The 22,847-nt window shown below is 43.1% G+C and overlaps 1 protein-coding gene across 2 annotated transcripts in view; it reads right to left on the bottom strand.

Annotated features, from left to right (window-relative positions):
- camsap3 (calmodulin regulated spectrin-associated protein family, member 3) overlaps positions 1–6,739 on the bottom strand; it is a 178,010-nt gene extending 171,271 nt beyond the window's left edge. For both annotated transcript variants that reach the window (XM_068021113.1, XM_068021114.1), the window contains exon 1: positions 6,349–6,739. In XM_068021113.1, coding sequence (XP_067877214.1) covers positions 6,349–6,478 — 130 coding nt within the window. In that variant the 5' untranslated portion in view covers positions 6,479–6,739. The remainder of the gene's footprint in view (positions 1–6,348) is intronic.
- Between the last annotated feature and the right edge of the window lie 16,108 nt (positions 6,740–22,847).

Genomic DNA, 22,847 nt, shown 5'->3' with positions numbered 1-22,847 from the left:
CCAGATTCCATTAATGAGCCAGGCATCAACATTAAAAAAAAAACTTATTCTCCATTGGAACAAAAAGCAAGTCTGGAATCAATTGAAACGATCACTGGAGAAATGACATGATCTCAGAATGGTGCTGGATGACCTCAATCGCATGACAAACATTTTTTTTTCTAAACTGAGAAATCAAACAGAATGGCCAAGGTATAGGACACAGGTCTCCACCAATGCTGGAAAGAGAGACTGAAGGGGGGGGGGAAGAGGAGGTAAATTAGACAACGCCACTAAGACACAAGGAGCAAGGTGACGGCTAGCGTTGGTTTTAATGGACTGAAGCTTGTAGGAAGGAAAGATTCCGGAAGAGAGATGCACGGGATAAGAAATTCCACAATTTTGAGGTCCTGGGAAAGAATGAGCGAAGACAGTGCAGTTGAACTTGATTTCAACACACTGAAGATGTAGAGAAGGGAAGCCTACATTTGGAGTCTGTACCTTGATGTAATTCAGAAACATGAAACAGAATGGAATGTTAGTATTTGTAACAAATGTACCCAGTGATTGAAGGGGCATCAAGGAGCAAGCTCTGTTCAATAGGGAGTTTCTGGTAAGTTCAATTTACCATTCCAAACAAGACTATTGCCTCAATTTGAAAAACCAAACTAATGACCTTTTGTTGTTTAATTCCTTCCCATAATTCTTTGCCCACAAGAAGTAATTACACCATATTATTATTGGAATAGTGCAACAGGGGTAGGAGAATACCTTGCCCATTGAGTGTAAAAAGCCTAACTAAATGAAAGCGGTATTTAGAAGCTCAGTTCCACATCTGAATTATTGTTTGCTTCAGAAAATCAGACTTATTGCAGTTGTGGAGGGGTGGGGAAGATAAAAGGGAGATAGAAGCTGTTCAGTGTGAAAAGAATGTTATCCCAGTGTTACAATTATATTTTTAACGGCTATGCTGACAATATAGTCTGTTGGGGGATTGACTGACCCACACACACACCACACACACACCACACTGAATCCCCATCGGGAGGAATGGTGGAAACAGAAGCACAATAGCTTTTAAAAAAAAAAGTTGTAAAATGATTTGAAAGATAAAAATTTACAAACGGTAATGGGGATGAATCCAAGTGAATAGCCCTTCAGAGAAACAGTAGAGGGGCAATGGGCCAATTGGCTTCATTCTGTGCTCTAAAATTCTACGGTGTTGTTCTCGTAGCAGCCACTGAGAGAACAGGCTGTGGACAGCGTGCAAGCCAGCTACACCCACAGTTGTGACCACGTGGAAAAGGGAATGGTTACTATTACAGTCTCGCTACACTTTTGCCCTGGAGTTTGATCATAAATACGTGATACTGAATGGAGAGTCAGTTAATGTCTTTCCTACCAGATTCTATGCCAACAAAACAGAAAATAATCTTTGCATCGAGAGTAGATCCCAAAATCATTTCTCGAGCAATGGAACCCAAGAGTTGACTAACTTTAGCCAGTGGATTTCTCATTGATGCTTCCAATTTCCTGATTCAACGCAACTGCAGAATCTTACTAGAGGTCTCCTCCCTCCAACAAAACTTTCATAAAACCACCAAATGATCTCCCTTGAATCATTTGAGGTGCAGGGGCAGAAAGAAAAATATTCAACAAGACAATTCAAGTTACTTCCCCAATAGGTTTTACTCAGATTCACTCCCAACAGTTATATGCCTCCCCAAGCTTCCAACAAACCAAAACTCAACCTTATGCAAGACATATCTGGACTAGTGGGTTTGAAGTCTACCACAATCAGGGAATGCACCAGAATTAATCGAATCTGCCCAACCTTCGCCCAAGTTTGCAGAACAAAGAGCAATGTACTGACATCACATGCCTCAGTCTCAAAAATTACTAGTTAGTGTCCCTTAAGTTATAGACAAGAATAAATCCACTGGCTAATGACACTCACTTTAAAACAGTTTGTTTTTCCTTGGAAACATCTTTGACATACTTTTTAACCCAAGAACATGCTGTTCCTCTAAGAGCAGCGATTTGCACAAGTGATGATGGAAGCAAACCAGACCAATGCCTGCCATTTTCATCCTCAGATTCAGACTATGAAGCCGTCAATCAAAACTTAAAACACAATCAATTGGATGCGGCACAAATACATAGTGATTGGCAGTAACGCCCTGCATCTATATTAACCAGGAAATCTAATTAGCATAGAATCACAGAACTACGAGGTCATTAGGGTCAGTATGCTGGTGTCAGCTCTTTGAAAAAAAAAAGAGTCCCACGGCGCATAGACCACAAATTTTTCCCTTTTCAAGTATATATCCAATTTCCTTTGAAGGCTACCACTGAATCTGCTTCCACCATATTTTCAGGCAGTGCATTCCAGATCATAACTCATTGCGTAAAGGAAATCCTCATCTTCCCCAGTTCTTTTGCCAATTATCTTAAACCTGTGTCCTCTAGTTACCGACCCTCTTGCACCCAAAGCAATTTCGCCTTATTCTCTCCCTCAAAACCCCTCATGATTTTGAACACCTTTATTAATTCTCCCTTTAACCTTCTCTGCTCCAATAATAATTCTGGCACAATACACATTGATATAAAGAGAATGCTCATCTGAGATCACTTGATTCTACCCACCATCTTAGAACCACAAAGGAAAAAAATGCTATCACCTTAAATAAACAGGACACTACAGAGAACTTAACATGATCTCAACAAGTTCATTAGCAACACAGTTATTTTTAAAAATGAGGAAGAGAGCATTACCCCGACCCCCAGAGTACTAAAGTACAGTGGTTCTGGTACTGAAGTGAACGCATAGGTTAACTAACTGAATTCCATAAATTTGATAAGTTGTGGGCTGGGGTCAGAGAAGTTGCTTAATTGTTGTAACAACTCAACTGGCTCACCAACACCCTTCCAGAGAATGAACTCGCTTCCCACACCTTGTCGGACCTACATGTGACTCGTCTACAAAGTTGATTCTTAATGCCATGTGAAGTCCAACAACCCAGCTATACAATCAGCATGAACTAAGAAGAAAGCCCAGCACCATCTTCACAGGGCAATGTGGCCTTGCCAGCATCACCCAAACAAAAATGGCCAATTGCGTTATTGATGCATCAACCCCACCTATAACCCTTCCCTCACAATACCCCTCAATCTCTCTCCAGATGCTTAACTCACACATATGATCTATGGAACCAATGGAGACTAGCAAGCAGCTTGTCTGAGAGACAGGAGACTTGGTTTAATTTAGGGAAGGATGGTCTCAAAAGTTCAGTTTAACTCCAAGCATTTGGTTTGGGTGATTAAGACCTCATTTCATTTTAAAATTTATGAATCTGTGCCTACACCCCACAGTCCCTCCCCAAAGACTAGTCAAATATACTCGTTCCTCTTTCTTCAATGTTAAAACAGCTTACAATACAGATAGAAAATCACATACAAAACATTTCGTACTGACTTAAGACCATTTGTACGAAGCTCCCACTTGCTCTCTGGAAACTTGTAAATGAGCAGGATCGACTGTCTTGATACAATATTGCTTTGTTCTCGCCTGCTTCGGTTCATTTGGCAGGTGTGAGACTCAAAGACGGAGCAATCCATTTTGCTCCATTGATAAAGCAGCACTGCATTCTAAAAGAGACATTCGCCAACACTGAGGAACACTACCTACCTCCCATTAAAAAAATATGGACTGTCCTCTGCTAAAACCAGAGTGGAATATTGAAAAGGCAAGAGCAAAAGGTAGCAAGGGCCAAGCTGACAGGACAAAGCACTATACTTTAAAGCAGTGCATAAACACTTTTCAATTCGGGGGCAGGTAAAGAAAATAGAACAAAGGGGGAGAAAAAAAATCAGAAAATGCTGGGGGTGTTTGGGACCATATCTTGAACTTTGAGACCAGACCCAACCAAGCTTCTGACCATGGAGGGGAGTAGTAATTCTATTTGATATTGTTGCACTTATTTTGTGCATCTAAGTACAACCACTAACTCAATGTATACAATGAGAATTCATGTCTATAAAAGTTAATATAACATGACTGAATATTTAACTTAAAATGAGAGATTTAGTAAGACAGACCAAATGGTTAATATAAATAAAAAGGCCAAATTCAAAGCAGTGATGAAATTACTTAAAAAATAAAAATCAGGTCATGTTCTTGAATTAAAATGTATCACAAGATGGGCCTTTGTATCTGAACCGGTCAATTCATTTAAATCACATGCTTCCTGAGTATCAACCCGAGCACTGAGTGGGTTCAGACACCGGTCCAGTTCACTGGCTTCAGCCACACTTCCTGGTAACCAGTTGCTTGATCAGGCTCAGAAGCAGATCAGCATGGAGATTGCACAGACTGCTAAAGCCCCAAAGAACTTTCAAGCTCAAATGCTCTGGGAATATGAAGATCACATGCAATAGACTGCAAACAATGGCTGTGGCTGAGCATAGATTGGCGAAACCCCTCACAATTAGATATGCAACAATTAATACATTGGCAATCCCCTCTATCGCATTACTTGTACATAATTAAAGGGAACGTCCCAGGCCAGGGCTCGACCCCATTTCCCCCTCAGTGCAAATCTATACTCCTAGACATATAGTGAACACCTACATTGGAGTAATTGGTTAGACTGAGATGCACCATCTCTCAGATGGGATGCAAGCTGCGGGATCTGTTCCTAAGATAGCGATCCATTTTTCTCAAGATCTGACTGGTTGTTAATAAGGGGATCCCTCAGAAACTTGCCCAAAACATACAACACACTATTACTCATCAAAAAAAATTAACCTTTTAGAATCAGAATATTTAACAAGATCCAGCATCTCACTTTGTATAATATCTCCTGAAAACTGAATACCAATATTCCAGATCATAAAAGCAAATCATTTGTTGACTATAATCATTACACAATAACATAGGGCACACAGAGCTTCTGGAAACAGGAGTAGGCCTCTCAGGCCTGTTCTGCCATTCAATTAGATCATGGCTGATCTGTAATTTTGCCCATAAACCTGCTGCAGCACCAAAGCAAATCAATAATACTATGGTCTAAAACATAATCAGCTTTGAGTGTAGGGATGTTCAGTGTCAACTGAAAAACAAAACTGACCTTCTCCTTTCTTCTCCATCTTGAACAGCACAAGTTTATAACAAGAACAAAGAACTACCTAATCTAGAGGCAATGAGGAAATCTAGGTCAATTATAAAACTTTACCCAATCTCACTCTTCTCTGTTCAGACCCTTCCATTAAGCTCAGGTGATCTAAACACTCGGTTTTATTCTACACGCTAGAATGATTTGAAACCGTGCACCAGTTGTGCAATTAGTACTTTTGAAAAGAAAAACACTTGTTTTTTTAAGGCCTGGACATCTGCACCAAAAAAAAAACAGCACTTGAAGAAGATTAAGACAAGTTGATCTCGCCTAACTCGTTACACAATTGGCTTGAGTCACGATCAAACTACAATTTACATGCGATGTTTTAACAACACGATATCACACGCCTGGTCAAAAAAAAAAGCCACAGGGATTAAAATAAAAGTCAATTAAGTAACAAGGATCCCAACCTTATTGTCACTTGGTTGGAAAAACCCATTAAAATTCCACTTGTCCCTGACGAGCCAGCTGTCAATTTCGCCATTGAAACTGACGCACACGTCGCCCCTTCTACAATTTCATTACAGCTCGACCTGTCCCTTTAATCTGGGAAACATGTTCATGGTGCTGTGGATAGGGACCTTCTGATTAAAGACAAGGAAAAAAAAACAAGCCTTTTCGAGAAAAACGGCCATTTCATTTAACACAGCCCCGACAGCAAGCCCAGGAAGAAAATAAAACACACAATTGAAACCCAGTTAAAGATTGCTTCTTAATCCTCTTAGCCGGTTTAATTAATGGTTCAGCCCCAATGTATTAGATCAATGCACAATTTGAGACATATCTTACAATTAGCGCTTTGCTTACAATTCAACCAACCCAAATATTGGTCTAGAATGATTCAGAGAACTTGCAACAATGGCCCATAAATCAATGGGCAGTTGGGATTTCAGTAGAGAAAACGAGTTTCCAATTTATTAACTGAACAGGCGGAAAAACAAGCAGACATCAAAGGCGCCTTAAAACAAGTAAATGGTATGGGGGCAGGGAGAATAAAGACTTACAAATACAGTGGAATACCCCCCCCCCCCCCTTTCCTTCTCCCAATGTATCTACTATTCTAAGCTAGTTGAGGACTGCGGGACAGGTTCAATGCCGTTGGTTTGTTTTAATGAGACATCTTCCGGTTGCGCATAGCAAAAACCTTTCACATCAAACAATAAGAGAACAGGCTCCATTTACAATCATGTACCTGATCCGTAGGATTTAGCCAGGAGCCACGAGAGGCTTCCAGCCACCTTCGCTCTAGAAAAATCGTACTGGTCCAAAGGCTTGATCTCCGGGACAAGGAAGGTCTTCCTCATTTCATCCACATCTACCATAGCAAGAGGAAAGAGCGGCCATCCGCAGTGCAAGGGGCGAACAAGGCAAATTAGAACAAGTAAAATTAGATTTTCCACCTCCGCTTTCTTCCCTCGGCAATGGCTGGTTTCTCTTGGCTTCAGTTCTGCGAGCGTGTTGGCTTGGAGTTGTAGACCACCGTTGGATAAAGAGCTTTCACTCCATTCCCCTTCCTTCTTTCCCCTGGCCGCTTACCTCCTCCCTCTTGCTGCCGGCTTTCGGATCCAGGTACTGCGCTGACTCAGACTGGAGCTGGAGGCTGGGCTGTTCCTAACTCGTCATTTTTCAATGGGTTCAGGTGTCCTGTGCCTTCACACACAGCACCATCTAGAGGGAAACCTCTCAACATCCTCATAACCATCTCATTCACTCATTAACATTGTGCCTGCTGAATTTGTCTGATTCAGAGTCAGGAGTGTATTATTGTCCACAATCTGTAACTGTTTGAATGATTGCCTCTTAGAAAGAAACTGATCATTTTACCTGGCGAGTCATATATGATATAGAAGCTGGAATGTTCTGTATGAACTCATAAGATAATACATAGACTTTCAACAGCATAAAAAGGGGATGATCTGGTCACTATCACATTGCTGTTTGTGGGATCTTGCTGTGCACAAATTGGCTGCTGTGTTTCCTACATTACAGCAGTTTGAGGGGAGGCGGTAGTGAGGTCACTGAACTAATGGTTCGGAAGGGCCGGGGCGTGCACCAAAACCTGGGAGGAGCGAGTAGCCAAGGTACAACAAAAGTTGAGCATGTGGGGGCAGCGATCTCTCTCCTTTGTGGGTAAGAACCTGGTCATCGGGTGTGAGGTGCTTACGTTGTTGCTGTACGTGGCGCAGGTCTGGCCCATACCCCACTCCTGCGCTGTGGCGGTCACCCGAGCCATTTTCCGCTTCATCTGGGGATCTAAAATGGACCGGGTCCGGAGGGACACGATGTTCAAATCTCTGGATAAGGGCGGGAAAAATGTACCCAACGTGGCCCTCATCCTGATGACCACCTTCGTGTGCGGCTGCATCAAGCTGTGTGTAGACCTCCAGTACGCAAACTCCAAGTGTCACTACGTGCTGAGGTTCTACCTGTCCCCGGTGTTGCGAAGGATGGGCCTGGTCACATTGCCGCGGAACGCTCCATGCAGTTGGACCGTGTCGTACCACCTATCCTTCGTGGAGCAGTTTCTGCGGGAAAACATCTTTGACCACCGGTCCATCAGGCAGTGGTCTGCACGGAATGTCCTCAAGGCACTACGGGAAAAGGAGATGGTGGATCCTGTCGGATGGTTCCCCGAGCAGACTGCCAAAGTCATTTGGCGGAATGCCTCATCACCAGAACTTTCAAACAAGCACCAAGACGTAGCTTGACTGGTGGTGAGAAGAGCCCTCCCCGTCAGATCCTTCATGCACACCCGAAGTCTCGCCCCCTCCGTGCAATGTCCCCACGGTGGCTGTGGTAGGGAAGAGACGGTTGCCCAACTCCTCCTAGAATGTGTCTTTGCAAAGCAGGTGTGGAAAGAGATGCAGTGGTTTTTGTCGAGGTTCATCCCAAGCAGCTCTGTAACACAGGAGTCTGTGCTCTACGGGCTGTTCCCAGGGACGTACACCGAGACAAACATCAACTGCTGCTGGAGGACTATCAATTTGGTGAAAGACGCCCTTTGGTCTGCCCGAAACTTGCTGGTCTTCCAGCGCAAAGAGTTGTCCACCACCGAATGTTGCAGACTGGCACATTCCAAGGTCCAGGACTACGTGCTGAGGGACGCACTAAAGCTTGGGGCAGCCGCAGCAAAGGCTCAATGGGGAAAGACCACAGTGTAAGGTCCACCCACCAAGCTGAACTGAGGGGCTGGATCCATGGGAAACCCCTCGAACTGTATCGTTAATATTTTCATTTGCTGTAAAATGTTAAAATGTTAATGGCATGACAAATGAAATGGAAGGGTTGTGAGGCAACTCATGATTGTTTTGAAGGAAACTGATCTCCCTTGCAATGTTTGTATTTTTTGGTGCTGTTTGAAACTGTTTGGCAATGTAATTTTCACAGATTTTTATGAATAAAGTATATTTTGGAAATTTAAAAAAACTGGACTAGTAATCCAGCAGCCCGGACTAGTGCTGTGGGGACATGGGGAATCCCACCACAGCAGATGGTGAAATTTGAATTCAAGAAATAAAACTGGAATTAAAAAGCTAGTATAATAGTGACCATGAAACCATTGTCGATTGTTGTAAAAACCCGTCTGGTTCTCTAATGTCGTGCTTTCCTTACCTGGTCCGGCCTACATGTGACTCCAGACCTGCAGCAATGTGGTTGACTATTAACTGCCCTCTGAAATGGCCTAGCAAGCCGCTCAGTTCAAGGGCAATTCGGGATGGGCAATAAATGCTGGCCGAGCCAGCGACACCCACATCCCACAAACAAATAAAAAAAGTCAGAAGTACTTATTTGGATAAAAAGCACGTCGAAACATCCTGTGGTCGTGAAAGGCACTATATAAATGCAATCTTTCATTTAGCACAGAAGGAGGAAAGGACAAGATTGGCAGCTAAATGTTCCAGGATTTAGAAGCTTCAGGCGGGATAGAGGGGGATGTAAAAGGGGTGGGGGAGTTGCATTACTGGTTAAGGAGAATATCACAGCTATACTGCGGGAGGACACCTCGGAGGGGTCATGCAGTGAGGCAATATAGGTGGAGCTCAGGAATAGGAAGGGTGCAGTCACTATGTTGGGGTTTTCTACAGGCCTCCCAATAGCCAGCGGGAGGTAGAGGAGCAGATATGTAGACAGATTTTGGAAAGATGTAAAGGTAACAGGGTTGTAGTGGTGGGTGATTTTAACTTCCCCTATATTGACTGGGACTCACTTAGTGCTAGTGGCTTGGATGGGGCAGAATTTGTAAGGAGCATCCAGGAGGGCTTCTTGAAATAATATGTAGATAGTCCAACTAGGGATGGGGCCGTACTGGACCTGGTATTGGGAAATGAGCCCGGCCAGATGGTCGAAGTCTCAGTAGGGGAGCATTTCGGGAACAGTGACCATAATTCCTTAAGTTTTAAGGTACTTGTGGATAAGGATAGGAGTAGTCCTCGGGTGAAGGTGCTAAATTGGGGGAAGGCAAATTATAACAATATTAGGCAGGAACTGAAGAATTTAGATTGGGGCCGGCTGTTTGAGGGTAAATCAACATCTGACATGTAGGAGTCTTTCAAATGTCAGTTGATCAGAATCCAGGACCAGCATGTTCCTGTGAGGAAGAAGGATAAGTCTGGCAAGTTTCGGGAACCTTGGATAACGTGGGATATTGTGAGCCTAGTCAAAACGAAAAAGGAAACATTCGTAAGGGCTGGAAGGCTAGGAACAGACGAATCCCTTGAGGAATATAAAGACAGTAGGAAGGAACTTAAGCAAGGAGTCAGGAGGGCTAAAAGGGGTCATGAAAAGTCATTGGCAAACAGGATTAAGGAAAATCCCAAGGCTTTTTATATGTATATAAAGAGCAAGAGGGTAACTAGGGAAAGGGTTGGCCCACTCAAGGACAGAGAAGGGAATCTACGTGTGGAGCCAGAGGAAATGGGCGAGGTACTAAATGAGTACTTTGCATCAGTATTCATCAAAGAGAAGGACTTGGTAGATGATGAGTCTAGGAAAGGGAGTGTAGATAGTCTCAGTCATCTCATTATCAAAAAGGAGGAGGTGTTGGGTGTCTTGCAAAGCATTAAGGTAGATAAGTCCCCAGGGCCTGATGGGATCTACCCCAGAATACTGAGGGAGGCAAGGGAAGAAATTGCTGGGGCCTTGACAGAAATCTTTGCATCCTCATTGGCTACAGGTGAGGTCCCAGAGGACTGGAGAATAGCCAATATTGTTCCTTTGTTTAAGAAGGGTAGCAAGCCTAATCCAGGAAATTATAGGCCGGTGAGCCTTACGTCAGTGGTAGGGAAATTATTGGAGAGGATTCTTCGGGACAGGATTTACTCCCATTTGGAAACAAACGAACTTATCAGTGAGAGGCAGCATGGTTTTGTGAAGGGGAGGTCATGTCTCACTAATTTGATTGAGTTTTTTGAGGAAGTGACAAAGATGATTGATGAAGGAAGGGCAATGGATGTTATCTATATGGACTTCAGTAAAGCCTTTGACAAGGTCCCTCATGGCAGACTGGTACAAAAGGTGAAGTCACACGAGATCAGAGGTGAGCTGGCAAGATGGATACAGAACTGGCTCTGTCATAGAAGACAGGGTAGCAGTGGAAGGGTGCTTTTCTGAATGGAGGGATGTGACTAGTGGTGTTCCGCAGGGATCAGTGCTGGGACCTTTGCTGTTTGTAGTATATATAAATGATTTGGAGGAAAATATAGCTGGCCTGATTAGTAAGTTTGCGGACGACACAAAGGTTGGTGGAGTTGCGGATAGTGATGAGGATTGTCAGAGGATACAGCAGGATATAGATCGGTTGGAGACTCGGGCGGAGAAATGGCAGATGAAGTTTGATCCGGACAAATGTGAGGTAATGCATTTTGGAAGATCTAATGCAGGTGGAAAGTATACAGTAAATGGCAGAACACTTTGACAGGCAGAGAGATCTGGGCGTACAGGTCCACAGGTCACTGAAAGTGGCAACGCAGGTGGATAAGGTAGTCAAGAAGGCATACAGCATGCTTGCCTTCATCGGTCGGGGCATAGAGTATAAAAATTGGCAAGTCATGCTGCAGCTGTACAGAACTTTAGTCAGGCCACACTTAGAATATTGCGTGCAATTCTGGTTGCCACACTACCAGAAGGACGTGGAGGCTTTGGAGAGGGTACAGAAGAGGTTTACCAGGATGTTGCCTGGTCTGGAGGGCATTAGCTATGAGGAGAGGTTGGATAAACTCGGATTGTTTTCACTGGAACGACGGAGGTGGAGGGGTAACATGATAGAGGTTTACAAAGTTATGAGCAGCATGGACAGAGTGGATAGTCAGAAGCTTTTTCCCAGGGTGGAAGAGTCAGTTACTAGCGGACATAGGATTAAGGTGAGAGGGGCAAAGTTTAGAGGGGATATGCGAGGCAAGTTCTTTACACAGAGGGTGGTGCGTGCCTGGAACTTGCTGCCAAGGGAGGTGGTGGAAGCAGGTACGATAATGACGTTTAAGAGGCATCTTGACAAATACATGAATAGGATGGGAATAGAGGGATACAGTCCCCGGAAGTGCAGAAGGTTTTAGTTTAGGCAGGCTTCAAGATCGGCGCAGGCTTGGAGGGCCGACTGGCCTGTTCCTGTGCTGTACTGTTCTTTGTTGTTTGATCTTTGAGGCTATTTGGCCCCACTTGCCATCTCTTTGAAAGAGTTGTCCAATTTAATCCCACAGTCCAGCTTTATCCCACATAACCCTACAAATTAGTCCTCTTCAAGTCCAGGCCCATTTACCTTTTGAAAGTGACTATGGAATTTGATTCTGCCACACTTTAAGGTAGCGCATTCCAAATCATAATAACGTTCTGTCTGAAGAATTTCTCATTCTCCCTCTCAATCTTTTGGTATGAGGAAAGGTATTTGGCCCATCCCTCTATAGATGCCCAAAGTTAGAAATTGGATTGCAATAATGACATTTGAGATGCTGTACATAGTTTTACGGTGATCTTTGCACTTTTTAATTTGCACACAAGGGTAGGTAGAGGTTTTAAATTATTTTCATTGATGTGTTTACAGCTGCACTTTGCAGCATCCAGTTATTCCTTCAATGATTCTTGGCTACATTACTTTACCTGGCAGTCCATTTCACACATTGATCAGGCCTTGTTTGAAGACCTTACAGAGATTAGACTTAAGTTTGCCTTTTACTCGTTTGAACCTGCATTCCCTTGTCCTACTCTCACAATGTAATTTAAAGTACAATTCTGACTAGTTAGAAGGCAACCATTATTTCTAGATCACTCCTAACTGAGGTGGCCTAGATTGTATCAAATAGAGCAATGAGAAAAAAAAGTCTTGAATTTATATCATGCCTTTCACGACCTCAGGACATCCAAAAACACTTTACAGCCAATGAGGTACTTTTTGAAGTGTAGTCAGTCACTTCTTACTAATGTAAGAAACGTGGCAGCCAATTTGTGCACAGCAAGCTCCCACAAACAGCAATGTGATAATGACCAGATAATCTGTTAATCTGTTATTTTGTGATGTTGATTTGACGGATAAATATTGGCCAGGACACCGGGAAGAACTCCCCTGCTCTTCTTTGAAATGGTGTCATGGGATATTTGAGGTCCTCAACTGGGCACACTGGGCCTTGACTTAATGTCTCATCTGAAAGACAGCACCTCCGACAGTTGAACACTCCCTCAGTGCTGCATTTGAATGTCAGCCTAGGTTTTTGTGCTCAAGTCCTGGAGTGGAATGTGAACCCACAATCTTTTGACTCTGAGGAATGGGCAATAAATGCCAGCCTTGCCAGTCATGCCCACATCCCAAGCATGAAATTAAAATTCCGTTTCCATTGTACTGAACAACTGACAACCACAACAATTTATTTATAGATATGCAGCACCTTAAACATAGGATGTGGAACTGATGAAGGAGCTATTAGGTGGGAAGACTAAATGTTTGGTGAAAGAGATGGGTTTTATGGAGGGTCTTAAAGGTGGAAAGGCGCAGGAATTATCAAAGGACTTCAAGGTTATGGGTCCTAGACAGCTGAAGACATGGCTGACAATCAAGGATGAAGGGATGCACAATAGGCCAATATTGAAGGTAGGTGGGTGAGGGAAGGAATTGCAGGGTGAGAGGAAGTTACAGAAATAGTGAGGGATAAAACTTTGAAGGGATTCAAAAACAAGAATGAGAATTTTAAATTGGAGGTATTGAGAGACTGGGTGCTAATGGAATTGCCAGTGATGCTCAGATTCCAAGAATAAAAATAAAGTCTTGCTGAAAAAAGAGACATACTGTCGAAGCTTTTCATCTTGCACACATCAGGACAGATGCAAGAATGACAAATTTCAAAGGGAGCAACAATTTATATTATTAGTCAGGCTCACAATGTGACTCATTTACATTTGATAGAAGCTACATATATTCATATGCAGGGACCATCCTTCTGCAGGCAAAAGGAATCTCCAGGCTTTGTGCCTTTTTTGAAGTAAACAATAGTGTGAAGGACAATATTTCCCAAGTGCATTCTCCATGGCGACGCCACAAACAATCAGAGTCAACTTGCCAACCAATCAGCACCCATGCAGTATAAATTGTTGTGGCGCAGTGGTTAGCACCGCAGCCTCACAGCTCCAGGGACCCGGGTTCGATTCTGGGTACTGCCTGTGCGGAGTTTGCAAGTTCTCCCTGTGTCTGCGTGGGTTTTCGTCGGGTGCTCCGGTTTCCTCCCACAGCCAATGACTTGCAGGTTGATAAGTAAATTGGCCATTGTAAATTGCCCCTAGTGTAGGTAGGTGGTAGGGAATATGGGATTACTGTCGGGTTGGTATAAATGGGTGGTTGTTGGTCGGCACAGACTCGGTGGGCCGAAGGGCCTGTTTCAGTGCTGTATCTCTCAATAAATAAAAAATGACAAAACTCAATGAAATAAGGAGCAAGAATGACTACTATAAATCATATAAGGAGAAACATGAAGGAGTTCATTGGGATGAGTGCAGAAACATGTTACGAGGGTGCTCAGAGGGGCAAGGAGAGATTTGGAATTGTGTATCTCCAGACACAAAACTTAACAGTCAAGAAATCTTTTCAGCACTTGAAAGTTAGGAGGATACAAGAACTATAAAAGGTGCAAACAGCTGAAATAGATAATGAGCATGAGAATTCTGAATTATTTATGCTTCCAAGTATTCACAAGGTTTTGACATGAGCAACATATCCTTCCGAAGTAGCAATAACCTTCAATATAAATAAGATGGAAGTCCAAAATAGATAGATGGGATTTATCCCAGTTTATAAAAAAGACAAGAGATTTATGAGCTGTAACTGTTGATTATAAGGGAGTTGATTGACACGATGGAGGTTTCACCTGAACAGAAACATACTAAAGTGGTACCCATTCTCAAAAAAAAAGTAACAAATCAGATGCAGGCATCTATAGTCCTGTCGGTCTGAGTTTTTGATGAACAATAGTTTTTGCGCACGCCGAAAGTCTTTGTCTTTAAATACAAATCCACTTTTGTCATTTACTGTGTTCCATGATCAAGAGGCTTAATCAGTCAGTTTATTTAAGGTTTCGGATGAGCTTTCAACATCAGCAAAGCAAAGGTCAGAACTCAAACCAGGATCTCAACCTCAATCAACTCCTGTTGTTCTGTTCAGCTTTGGCCTTGGCAAAAAATTATAGCCTTCGATGTTGTGGAATAGCATTAGAGCCCGAGTCGCAGCCTTCAGGAGGAACGGGACGAGTGGGACATGGAAGGAAGAGAAAATATTATTTATGGAGATTGAGCACCACTTCCATAAAGGGCTTACACAATGAAAATGACTAATTTATTAACGCCTGGTCACATCCCCATTTGTTTTGTTCCAAATCATTGAAAGCTAGAGGACAGGTACAAAAACACGAATGAATGTTGGTCTTTATCTCAAGGGAGCTGGATAACAAAGCAGGGGAATCTAAGCTTCAGTTCTGTAGAGCCTTAGCCAGACCCCATCTGGAGCACTGCCTTCTGTTCTGGCCTTGGAGGAGCAGTTTACATCCACTGGAATGGGTTTAAAGGGTCAAATTATGAGAGCAGCTTGCATAAACTTGGCTTAGATTCCCTTGGGCGTAGAAGATCAAAGGGTGATTTGATCGAGGAATTGAAAATGTTGAAAGGTTTTGATTGGGTAGATATTTGCTCTAATGAGAGAATCAAGAATGAGCAGCCAGGATCTTAAAATTAGAGTTAGGCCCATTCAGGAGGCAAATTAGGAAGCACTTTTAGAAGTGGTAGAAGCTTGGAATTTCTGTGTGTTCAAGGGTGTGTTTTTGTGGCTGGCCCAGTTTACTATCTTCTTGATTACAGTTAGAAATACCAGTCTCGTGGTTTGGCTCATGTGTATGTTATCCACCTTCACAGATCCTGTTTCACTCTCTCTATGACCTCATGGGCTCACCCCAACAGACTCTCATTTGCTGGTTTTCAATAGATTAGATGTTCAAAGACAACTGGAGCGCCCTCTGCAGGCCGACAGAACCGACGCAATAATTTGCCACCTCCTTGCAATTCAAAATCTATATGTAAATTCTAATAGCTTAATATCTTCTAAGGGGCTTTCTATATTTTTACTATAATCTAGCAAAGAGTCAAAGTCTTCCTGAGTAGAGGGGAGTGAAGAGAAAATGAAATTCCCTTTTAATTTTTCTGCTCTTACAGTCTATTAAAAGAACAGTAATTAACTTTGAGACTGTTCTGTTCAATTTATTCGACCATTTCTGCTGAATATTTTTGCCAAAATGTGAAGTGTTTAGAATAGCAACTGGGCAGCAGTCTAACAGCACACAAAAACTGAATTAATATGCACCCATCTGAACTGCCTTAGATTAACAATGGTCACTATGAGAATTTAGTTCCGTCACAATGTTGGGCTGACAAGATAACAGACAACAAGAACTTGTATTTGTATCACACCTTTGATGTAATTAAAAAGTCCAAAGGTGCTTGACAGGAGCATTATAAAACAAAATTTGACACTGAGCCACATGAGGTGATATTAGGCAGATGGCCAAAATCCTGGTCAAAGAGGAGTTTTAAGGAGCGTTTTAAAGGAGGAGAGAGGTCGAGATTCCAGAACTTGGGGCATAGGCAGCTGAAGGCATGGTTGCCAATGGTGGAGTTATTAAAATCAGAGATGTGCAAGAGGCCAGAATTGGAGCAGTGCAGAGATCTTGCAGTGTTGTGTAGTGTGAAGACTAGATAGGGAGGGGAGAGTCCATGGAGGGACTTGAAAGCAAAGATGAGAATTTTAAACTTGAGGCATTGCTTAACTGGGAGCCAATGTAGGTCAGCGAGCACAAGGGTGATGGGTGAGCAGGACTTGGTGCAAATTAGAACATTGGTGTTGTGCGATTGCCTTTAAGAGTGATATCCCTTTTAGATCTTTGTACGCAAATGAGCTAAGTAGCAGGGCATAGTCATGTGACTTGAAGACAGAGTCACTCTGTAACTGTAGCACCAAGAGTGAGGTTCTGTTAATAGTTAGCTCTGTACTGTACATAATAGCTTAGCTGTTTAATAAACCTGCTTGAGGTCTTCAACAGCTGGACTCCACGCAACTCATTTATATTGCATCAGACAACATAAAAATAACTCATTACATAGTGGCAGCTCCTCATTACATGGTGGCAGCTGTGGTGAGAACACAAAGTCCAAGCTGAAGACCACAGGTAAAAGCTTTAAAAACTACCCACCTACAGCTAAAAGCGAGAAAGTTTTTTAAAAACTACTAGCCCAAACAGGGAAAGAAGAAAACACTTACCTCAAGCTGTGGAAGACAGAGTACTGAATGACAGGCTGCAAATCAATCACTGAGATTGGATGAGTCATTGTCCCAATGGTCCAGGAATCCCCGCTGAAAGAAAGCTTTGAGGTGCTTGCAAAGTTGATTTTTTTAAAAGCTCAGTAAAAGAAAAAAAAGGGAAAACCCAATCCCTATCTCAGGCTAACCAACTGTATCCATCTTGCCCAGGGTGATCAAGGTCCGCGCCATTACAGGAGGCACCCAACAGCAAAAAGAATGGGAATCCTCCATTCACACAGCTTGCAGCTAAAGCTTTAAAAAAAATAATTAAACCACTCAGGCGTGAAGAGCTTTCATTCATTTAGCCAGAGTTTTAAAAACTCTCAAAATCACTCAAGCGTGAAGAATTGTTTATTGAACGTCTGTATAAACAAATACTAGCAGAGAAAAAAAGCACTTAAAATGCGTAAAATAAAAACAGAAAGTGTTGGAAATACTCAGAGGTCAGGCTGCATCTGTGGAGACAGAAGAAAAGTTAACATCTCAGGTCTGTGACCTTTCATCAGAACCCACATCAGAGAGAAATGTTAACTCTGCTTCTCTCTCCACAGATGCTACAAACCCACAGACCTGAAATGTTAACTCTGCTCCTCTCTCCACAGATGCTACAAACCCACAGACCTGAAATGTTAACTCTGCTTCTCTCTCCACAGATGCTACCTGACCTGCTGAGTATTTCCAGCACTTTCTGTTTTTATTTCAGATTTCCAGCAGCTGCAGTATTTTGCTTTTATTCACTTAAAATGCCTATTGCACAGCTGTGTAAACAGACAGACTAGAGTGCTGGAAGCTGGAGAAACAGACAAGCACTGCTAAACACCTGCTCCTGCCAATCAAAGCAACCAAGAGAATTTTTTTTAAAGGGAAAGCAGTACAGAGACATAAAGCAAGATCTTAAAGCAAGTTTGAAAGCAAAAGAATAGCAGGAAGATGGATACCAAACTTCCCAGCATGAACTGGAAGGCCATTGATATCCTATCTGAGTTCCAATTGTTCAAGCAAAAATGTCGTTACACTTCATAGACCAAGAAATTACAGAACCAGAAAAGCAAGCTGTAAAAATAATGATAGCAATTAGGAATGAGGGATTACACAGAATCAATAAGTCGGGCATATCTGAAGAAGACCAGAAAGCTCCTGCAAAGATATGGAAAGTGCTAGAAGATCAGCTCAGATTAAGAGTGAATTTTACAATTCACCGCCTGGAATTGATGCCCTACAGGCAACAGCCACAGGAATCAATAGACCAGTTTGTCAGTAGATGCCATAGTAAGGGCAATGAATGCGACTTCTCAGAAGCTGAGCTGTCAGACCAAATAATGGAGTTGGTGATTGTATCAACACCCATTGAAGCATTCCAGAAAGACCTCTTGGAGAAAAAGAAAGGTCACAGCATTGATGCACTGCTGGAAGATGGCAGAAAATATGAAGCCATTGTAGCTGGACAACAGCATCTGCAAGCACTAAGTGCAGCCAACAGTATCGGCATGATAACCAGGTCGAAAAGATCAAGTAAGCAGTGTGGTAAGTGTGATTGGTCCCACTCACGGCGAACTTGCTCAAGAATTTCAAGACCTGTGCAAGGCGTGTGGTGTAAAAGGACACTGGGCCCACCTATGCAAGAAATCTGGCTCTGAAGACACAGCCAGAAGTCACAGTAGGGTGCAGGCAAACTGACGACAGGTGCAGAAACAGGGCAACAGCAGCAGATCTCCCAAGACTTGTGTAAACACAAGCCGATACATGAAGTCCACAGTGAAACAGACCTGAGAGAAGACTCAGAGAGAAGTAATTCTCAGCCAGAAGACAATCAGGCATTCCACATTGTGAACCTTATACATCATGTTGATGAATTCAAACAACTGGACGTTTTTGCCATTATTAACATCATGTGCCCAAAGAAAGCTGGCAAACATAAACTCAGAGTCAAGATTGACACTGGCGGTAGTGTAAATATCCAGTCCGAATCCTCAAAGATATGTACCAGAGTTGTTGGAAATCATTGATACAACTGAAAACTGCCAAGTTATCTGCATACAATGGATCACCCATCCTTGCATTGGCACACTAACAATGCAATGCAGATACGGCAAGTCAGTACGGAAAGCACAAACATTCTATCAAGTAGACACTAACAGACCAGCAGTGGCAGGACTGCTAGCATGTAAGGACCTCAACATCATAACTATCCACGAGAGCATTGCCAAGGGGAAATCTTCAAGGACTGGAACCTGCTCGCAGACTCTGGCCAGCATCAAACAATGCAGTCTGGAAACTCAGCAACTGCACAACTATGCCACTTCTGCTCTATAGAAAACCGCCAGCACCACTATGAGCCAGAATGGACAGGTATCTCCATGAGGTCAAGTCCTCCTCCCCCAACAAGTCCTTGACCTTAAGCCCCAGGCCTTCAGACGCGAAGGATGAGGAGAGGCAAAGGACATGCAATGCCCTGAAGAGGCAGAGGAGGAATGAGTTGAAGCATTGTCTGTTAGCTCTTCGAGATGAGGTGCCGGAACTTTCCAAGAATGACAAAGACCCAAAAGCAGTCATCTTGAGAAAAGCAACCAAGTATGTTAGCAGGCTGAAGGCAGAGCAACAGAAACTGAATGCAGAGAGGGAGAAACTTCAGGAAAACAGCAACAAATGAGACACAAACTCCCCGAGCGAGAGTTGTCAAACCACCGAGACGATATATTGAAATTTGAGCCTCTGTATTTGTGAATTTCACAATCTCTATCCATGTGTAAATAATTTTGATGTTATCCAATGTTAGCTGTTTTTACTTTTAGCATATAAGACTTATCTTTGGAAAGAAGGGGACTGTTGTTTGATTGCCTTTAAGAGTGATATCCCTTTAAGATCATAATATGCTAATCAGCTAAGTACCAGGATGTAGTCATGTGACCCAAAGTTGTGTCACTTTGTAACTGTAACACCAAGAGTGAGGTTCTGTTCATAGTTAGCTCTGTGCTGTACATAATAGTTTAGCTGTTTAATAAACCTGTTTGAGGTCCTCAACAACTGGACTCCCTGCATTTCATGTATGTTGCATCAGGCAACATAAAAAGAACTCATTACAATTGGCAGCAGAGTTTTGGATGACCTTAAGTTAGAACCATAGAAAAATTACATCACAGAAGGAAGCCATTCAGCCCATTGTGTCCATGCCGGCCAAAAAAACTAGCCGCCCAATCTAATCCCACCTTCCAGCACTTGGTCCGTAGCCTTGCCGGTTACAGCACTTCAGCTGCATGTCCAGGTACCTTTTAAATGAGTTGAGGTGTCTGCCTCCACCACCATTCCTGGCAGTGAATTTCAGACACCCACCACCCTCTCGGTGAAAATGTTTTTCCTTATGTCTCCACTAATCTTTCTACCAATCGCCTTAAATCCGTGACCCCTGGTAATTGACCTCTCTGCTAGGGAAAACAGGTCCTTCCTGTCTACTCTATCTAGACCCCGCATAATTTTGTACACCTCAATTAAGTCACCCTTCAGCCTCCTCTGTTCTAAGGAAAACAACCCTACCCTAGATGTGTAGATGAGAGTAAAGCAGTTGATGTAGTCTACATGGACTTACGGCCTTTGATAAGGTCCCCGATGGGAGATTGGTCAAGAAGGTAACAGCCCATGGGATCCAGGGCAATTTGGCAAATTGGATCCAAAATTGGCTTAGTGGCAGGAGGCAGAGGGTGATGGTTGAGGGTTGTTTTTGTGATTGGAAGTCTGTGACCAGTGGTGTACTACAGGGATCAGTGCTTGGACCCCTGCTGTTTGTAGTGTACATTAATAATTTAGACATAAATATAGGAGGTATGATCAGTAGGTTCACAGATGACACAAAAATTGGTGGTGTTGTAAATAGTGAGGAGGAAAGCCTTAGATTACAGGACGATATAGAAGGGCTGGTAAGATGGGCGGAGCAGTGGCAAATGGAATTTAATCCTGAAAAGTGTGAGGTGATGCATTTTGGGAGGACTAACAAGGCAAGGGAATGGGTGGTAGAACCCTAGGAAGTACAGAGGGTCAGAGCAATCTTAGTTTACTTGTCCATAGATCACTGAAGGCAGCAGCACAGGTAGATAGGGTGGTTAGGAAGGCATATGGGATACTTGCCTTTATTAGCCGAGACATAGAATATAAGAGCAGGGAGATTATGATGGAGCTGTATAAAATGTTAGTTAGGCCACAGCTGGAGTATTGTGTACAGTTCTGGTAACCACACTATAGGAAGGATGTGATTGCACTGGAGAGGGTGCAGAAGAGATATACCAGGATGTTGCCTGGGCTGGAGCATTTCAGCTATGAAGAGAGATTAGTGCTAGGGTTGTTTTCTTCAGAGCAGAGAAGGCTGAGGGGGGACCTGATTGAGGTATACAAAATTATGAGGAGCACAGATAGGGTAGACAGGAAGAAACGTTTTCCCTTAGCGGAGGTGTCACTAACTGGGGGCATAGATTTAAGGTAAAGGGCAGAAGGTTTACAGGGGATTTGAGGAAAAGGTTTTTCACCCAGAGGGTGGTTGGAATCTGGAACACACTGCCTGAATGGGTGGTAGAGGCAGGAACCCTCACAACATTTAAGAAGTATTTAGATGAGCACTTGAAACGCCATAGCATACAAGGCTACGGGCCAAGTGCTGGAAAATGGGATTAGAATAGATAGGTGCCTGATGGCTGGCACGGACAAGATGGGCTGAAGGGCCTGTTTCTGTGCTGTATAACTCTATGACTCTATAACTCTATCCAATCTTTCCTCAAAGCTGCAACTTCCAAGCCCTGGCAACATTCTTGTAAATCTCCTCTGTACTCTCTCCAGAGCAATTATGTCCTTCCAAAATACGGTGACCAGAACTATACGCAATACTCCAGCTATGGCCTAACCAGCGTTTTATACGGCTTTTGCAGTTTTATACAGTTCCTTTTATACAGTTTGTAGAGAGTAAAATGTGAGAGGCCAGCCAAGAATTGGAATACTCAAGTTTAGAGGAAACAAAGGTATACGCACAAGAGTTTAAGCAGCAGAGGAGCTGAGGCAGGGGTAGAGTCGGCCCATGTTATGAAGGTGGAAATAGTTTTAGCAATAATGGTATGTGTGGTCAGAAGCTCATGATCGGGTCAAATCTAACACCAATGTTGCGAACAGTCTGTTTCAGCCTCAGACAGTTGCCAGGGAGAAGGATGGAGTAATTGCCTAGGAAACAGAGTTTGTGACAGGGACTGAAGACGCTTGGAGGGAGCACAGCTCAGACTGTGTTCCTGCCTTATCTGGAACTCGCTCCCTGAGGAGGGTGGCAACACTGAATTTACCCTTGTTGCCAGGTTTGGACCTGAATGGTAAATATTGTGGGCTTATGTGACAGTGGGGATCTGGCTTTTGTTGCCACCCAGATTTCCCCTTCCAGTAGCAATCACTATGGCATTCACCTTTACGTATTTTCTCTGCTATGTGGTTTTTGCTTCAACAGGAAAGAGTTTAAATATTATACACAAGGCTGGCTAACCCTTCAGCATGATAGAGTTTGTGCTGGATCAGACTACACAGACTGATCAGTGATTCGAGCCGATTACCCTGAGTGTAGTAATGAGAGAGTGCTACACTTTTCAGATGAGACTCTTCTCTGTCCTCACAGGTGGACGTAAAAGATCCCATGGTTTGAATATGCGCAGGAGAGTTCACATAGTATCCTCACCAATATTTATCCCTCAGCCAATGCATAAAACAGATTACCTCGTCATTTAATTCATTGCTGTTTGTGGGAGCTTGCTGTACTCAAACTGGCTGCTGCATTTCCTACATTATAACAGTGAGTACACTTCAAAAGCTATCCACTGGTTGTAAAATGCCTTGGGACAGCCTGAGGTTGT

The sequence above is a fragment of the Heterodontus francisci genome, chromosome 43 (genome assembly GCF_036365525.1).
Source record: "Heterodontus francisci isolate sHetFra1 chromosome 43, sHetFra1.hap1, whole genome shotgun sequence".
Classification (NCBI taxonomy): domain Eukaryota; kingdom Metazoa; phylum Chordata; class Chondrichthyes; order Heterodontiformes; family Heterodontidae; genus Heterodontus; species Heterodontus francisci.
The sequence above is the reverse complement of the archived record's forward strand: the minus strand, read 5'-3'. Positions and strand labels throughout refer to the sequence as shown.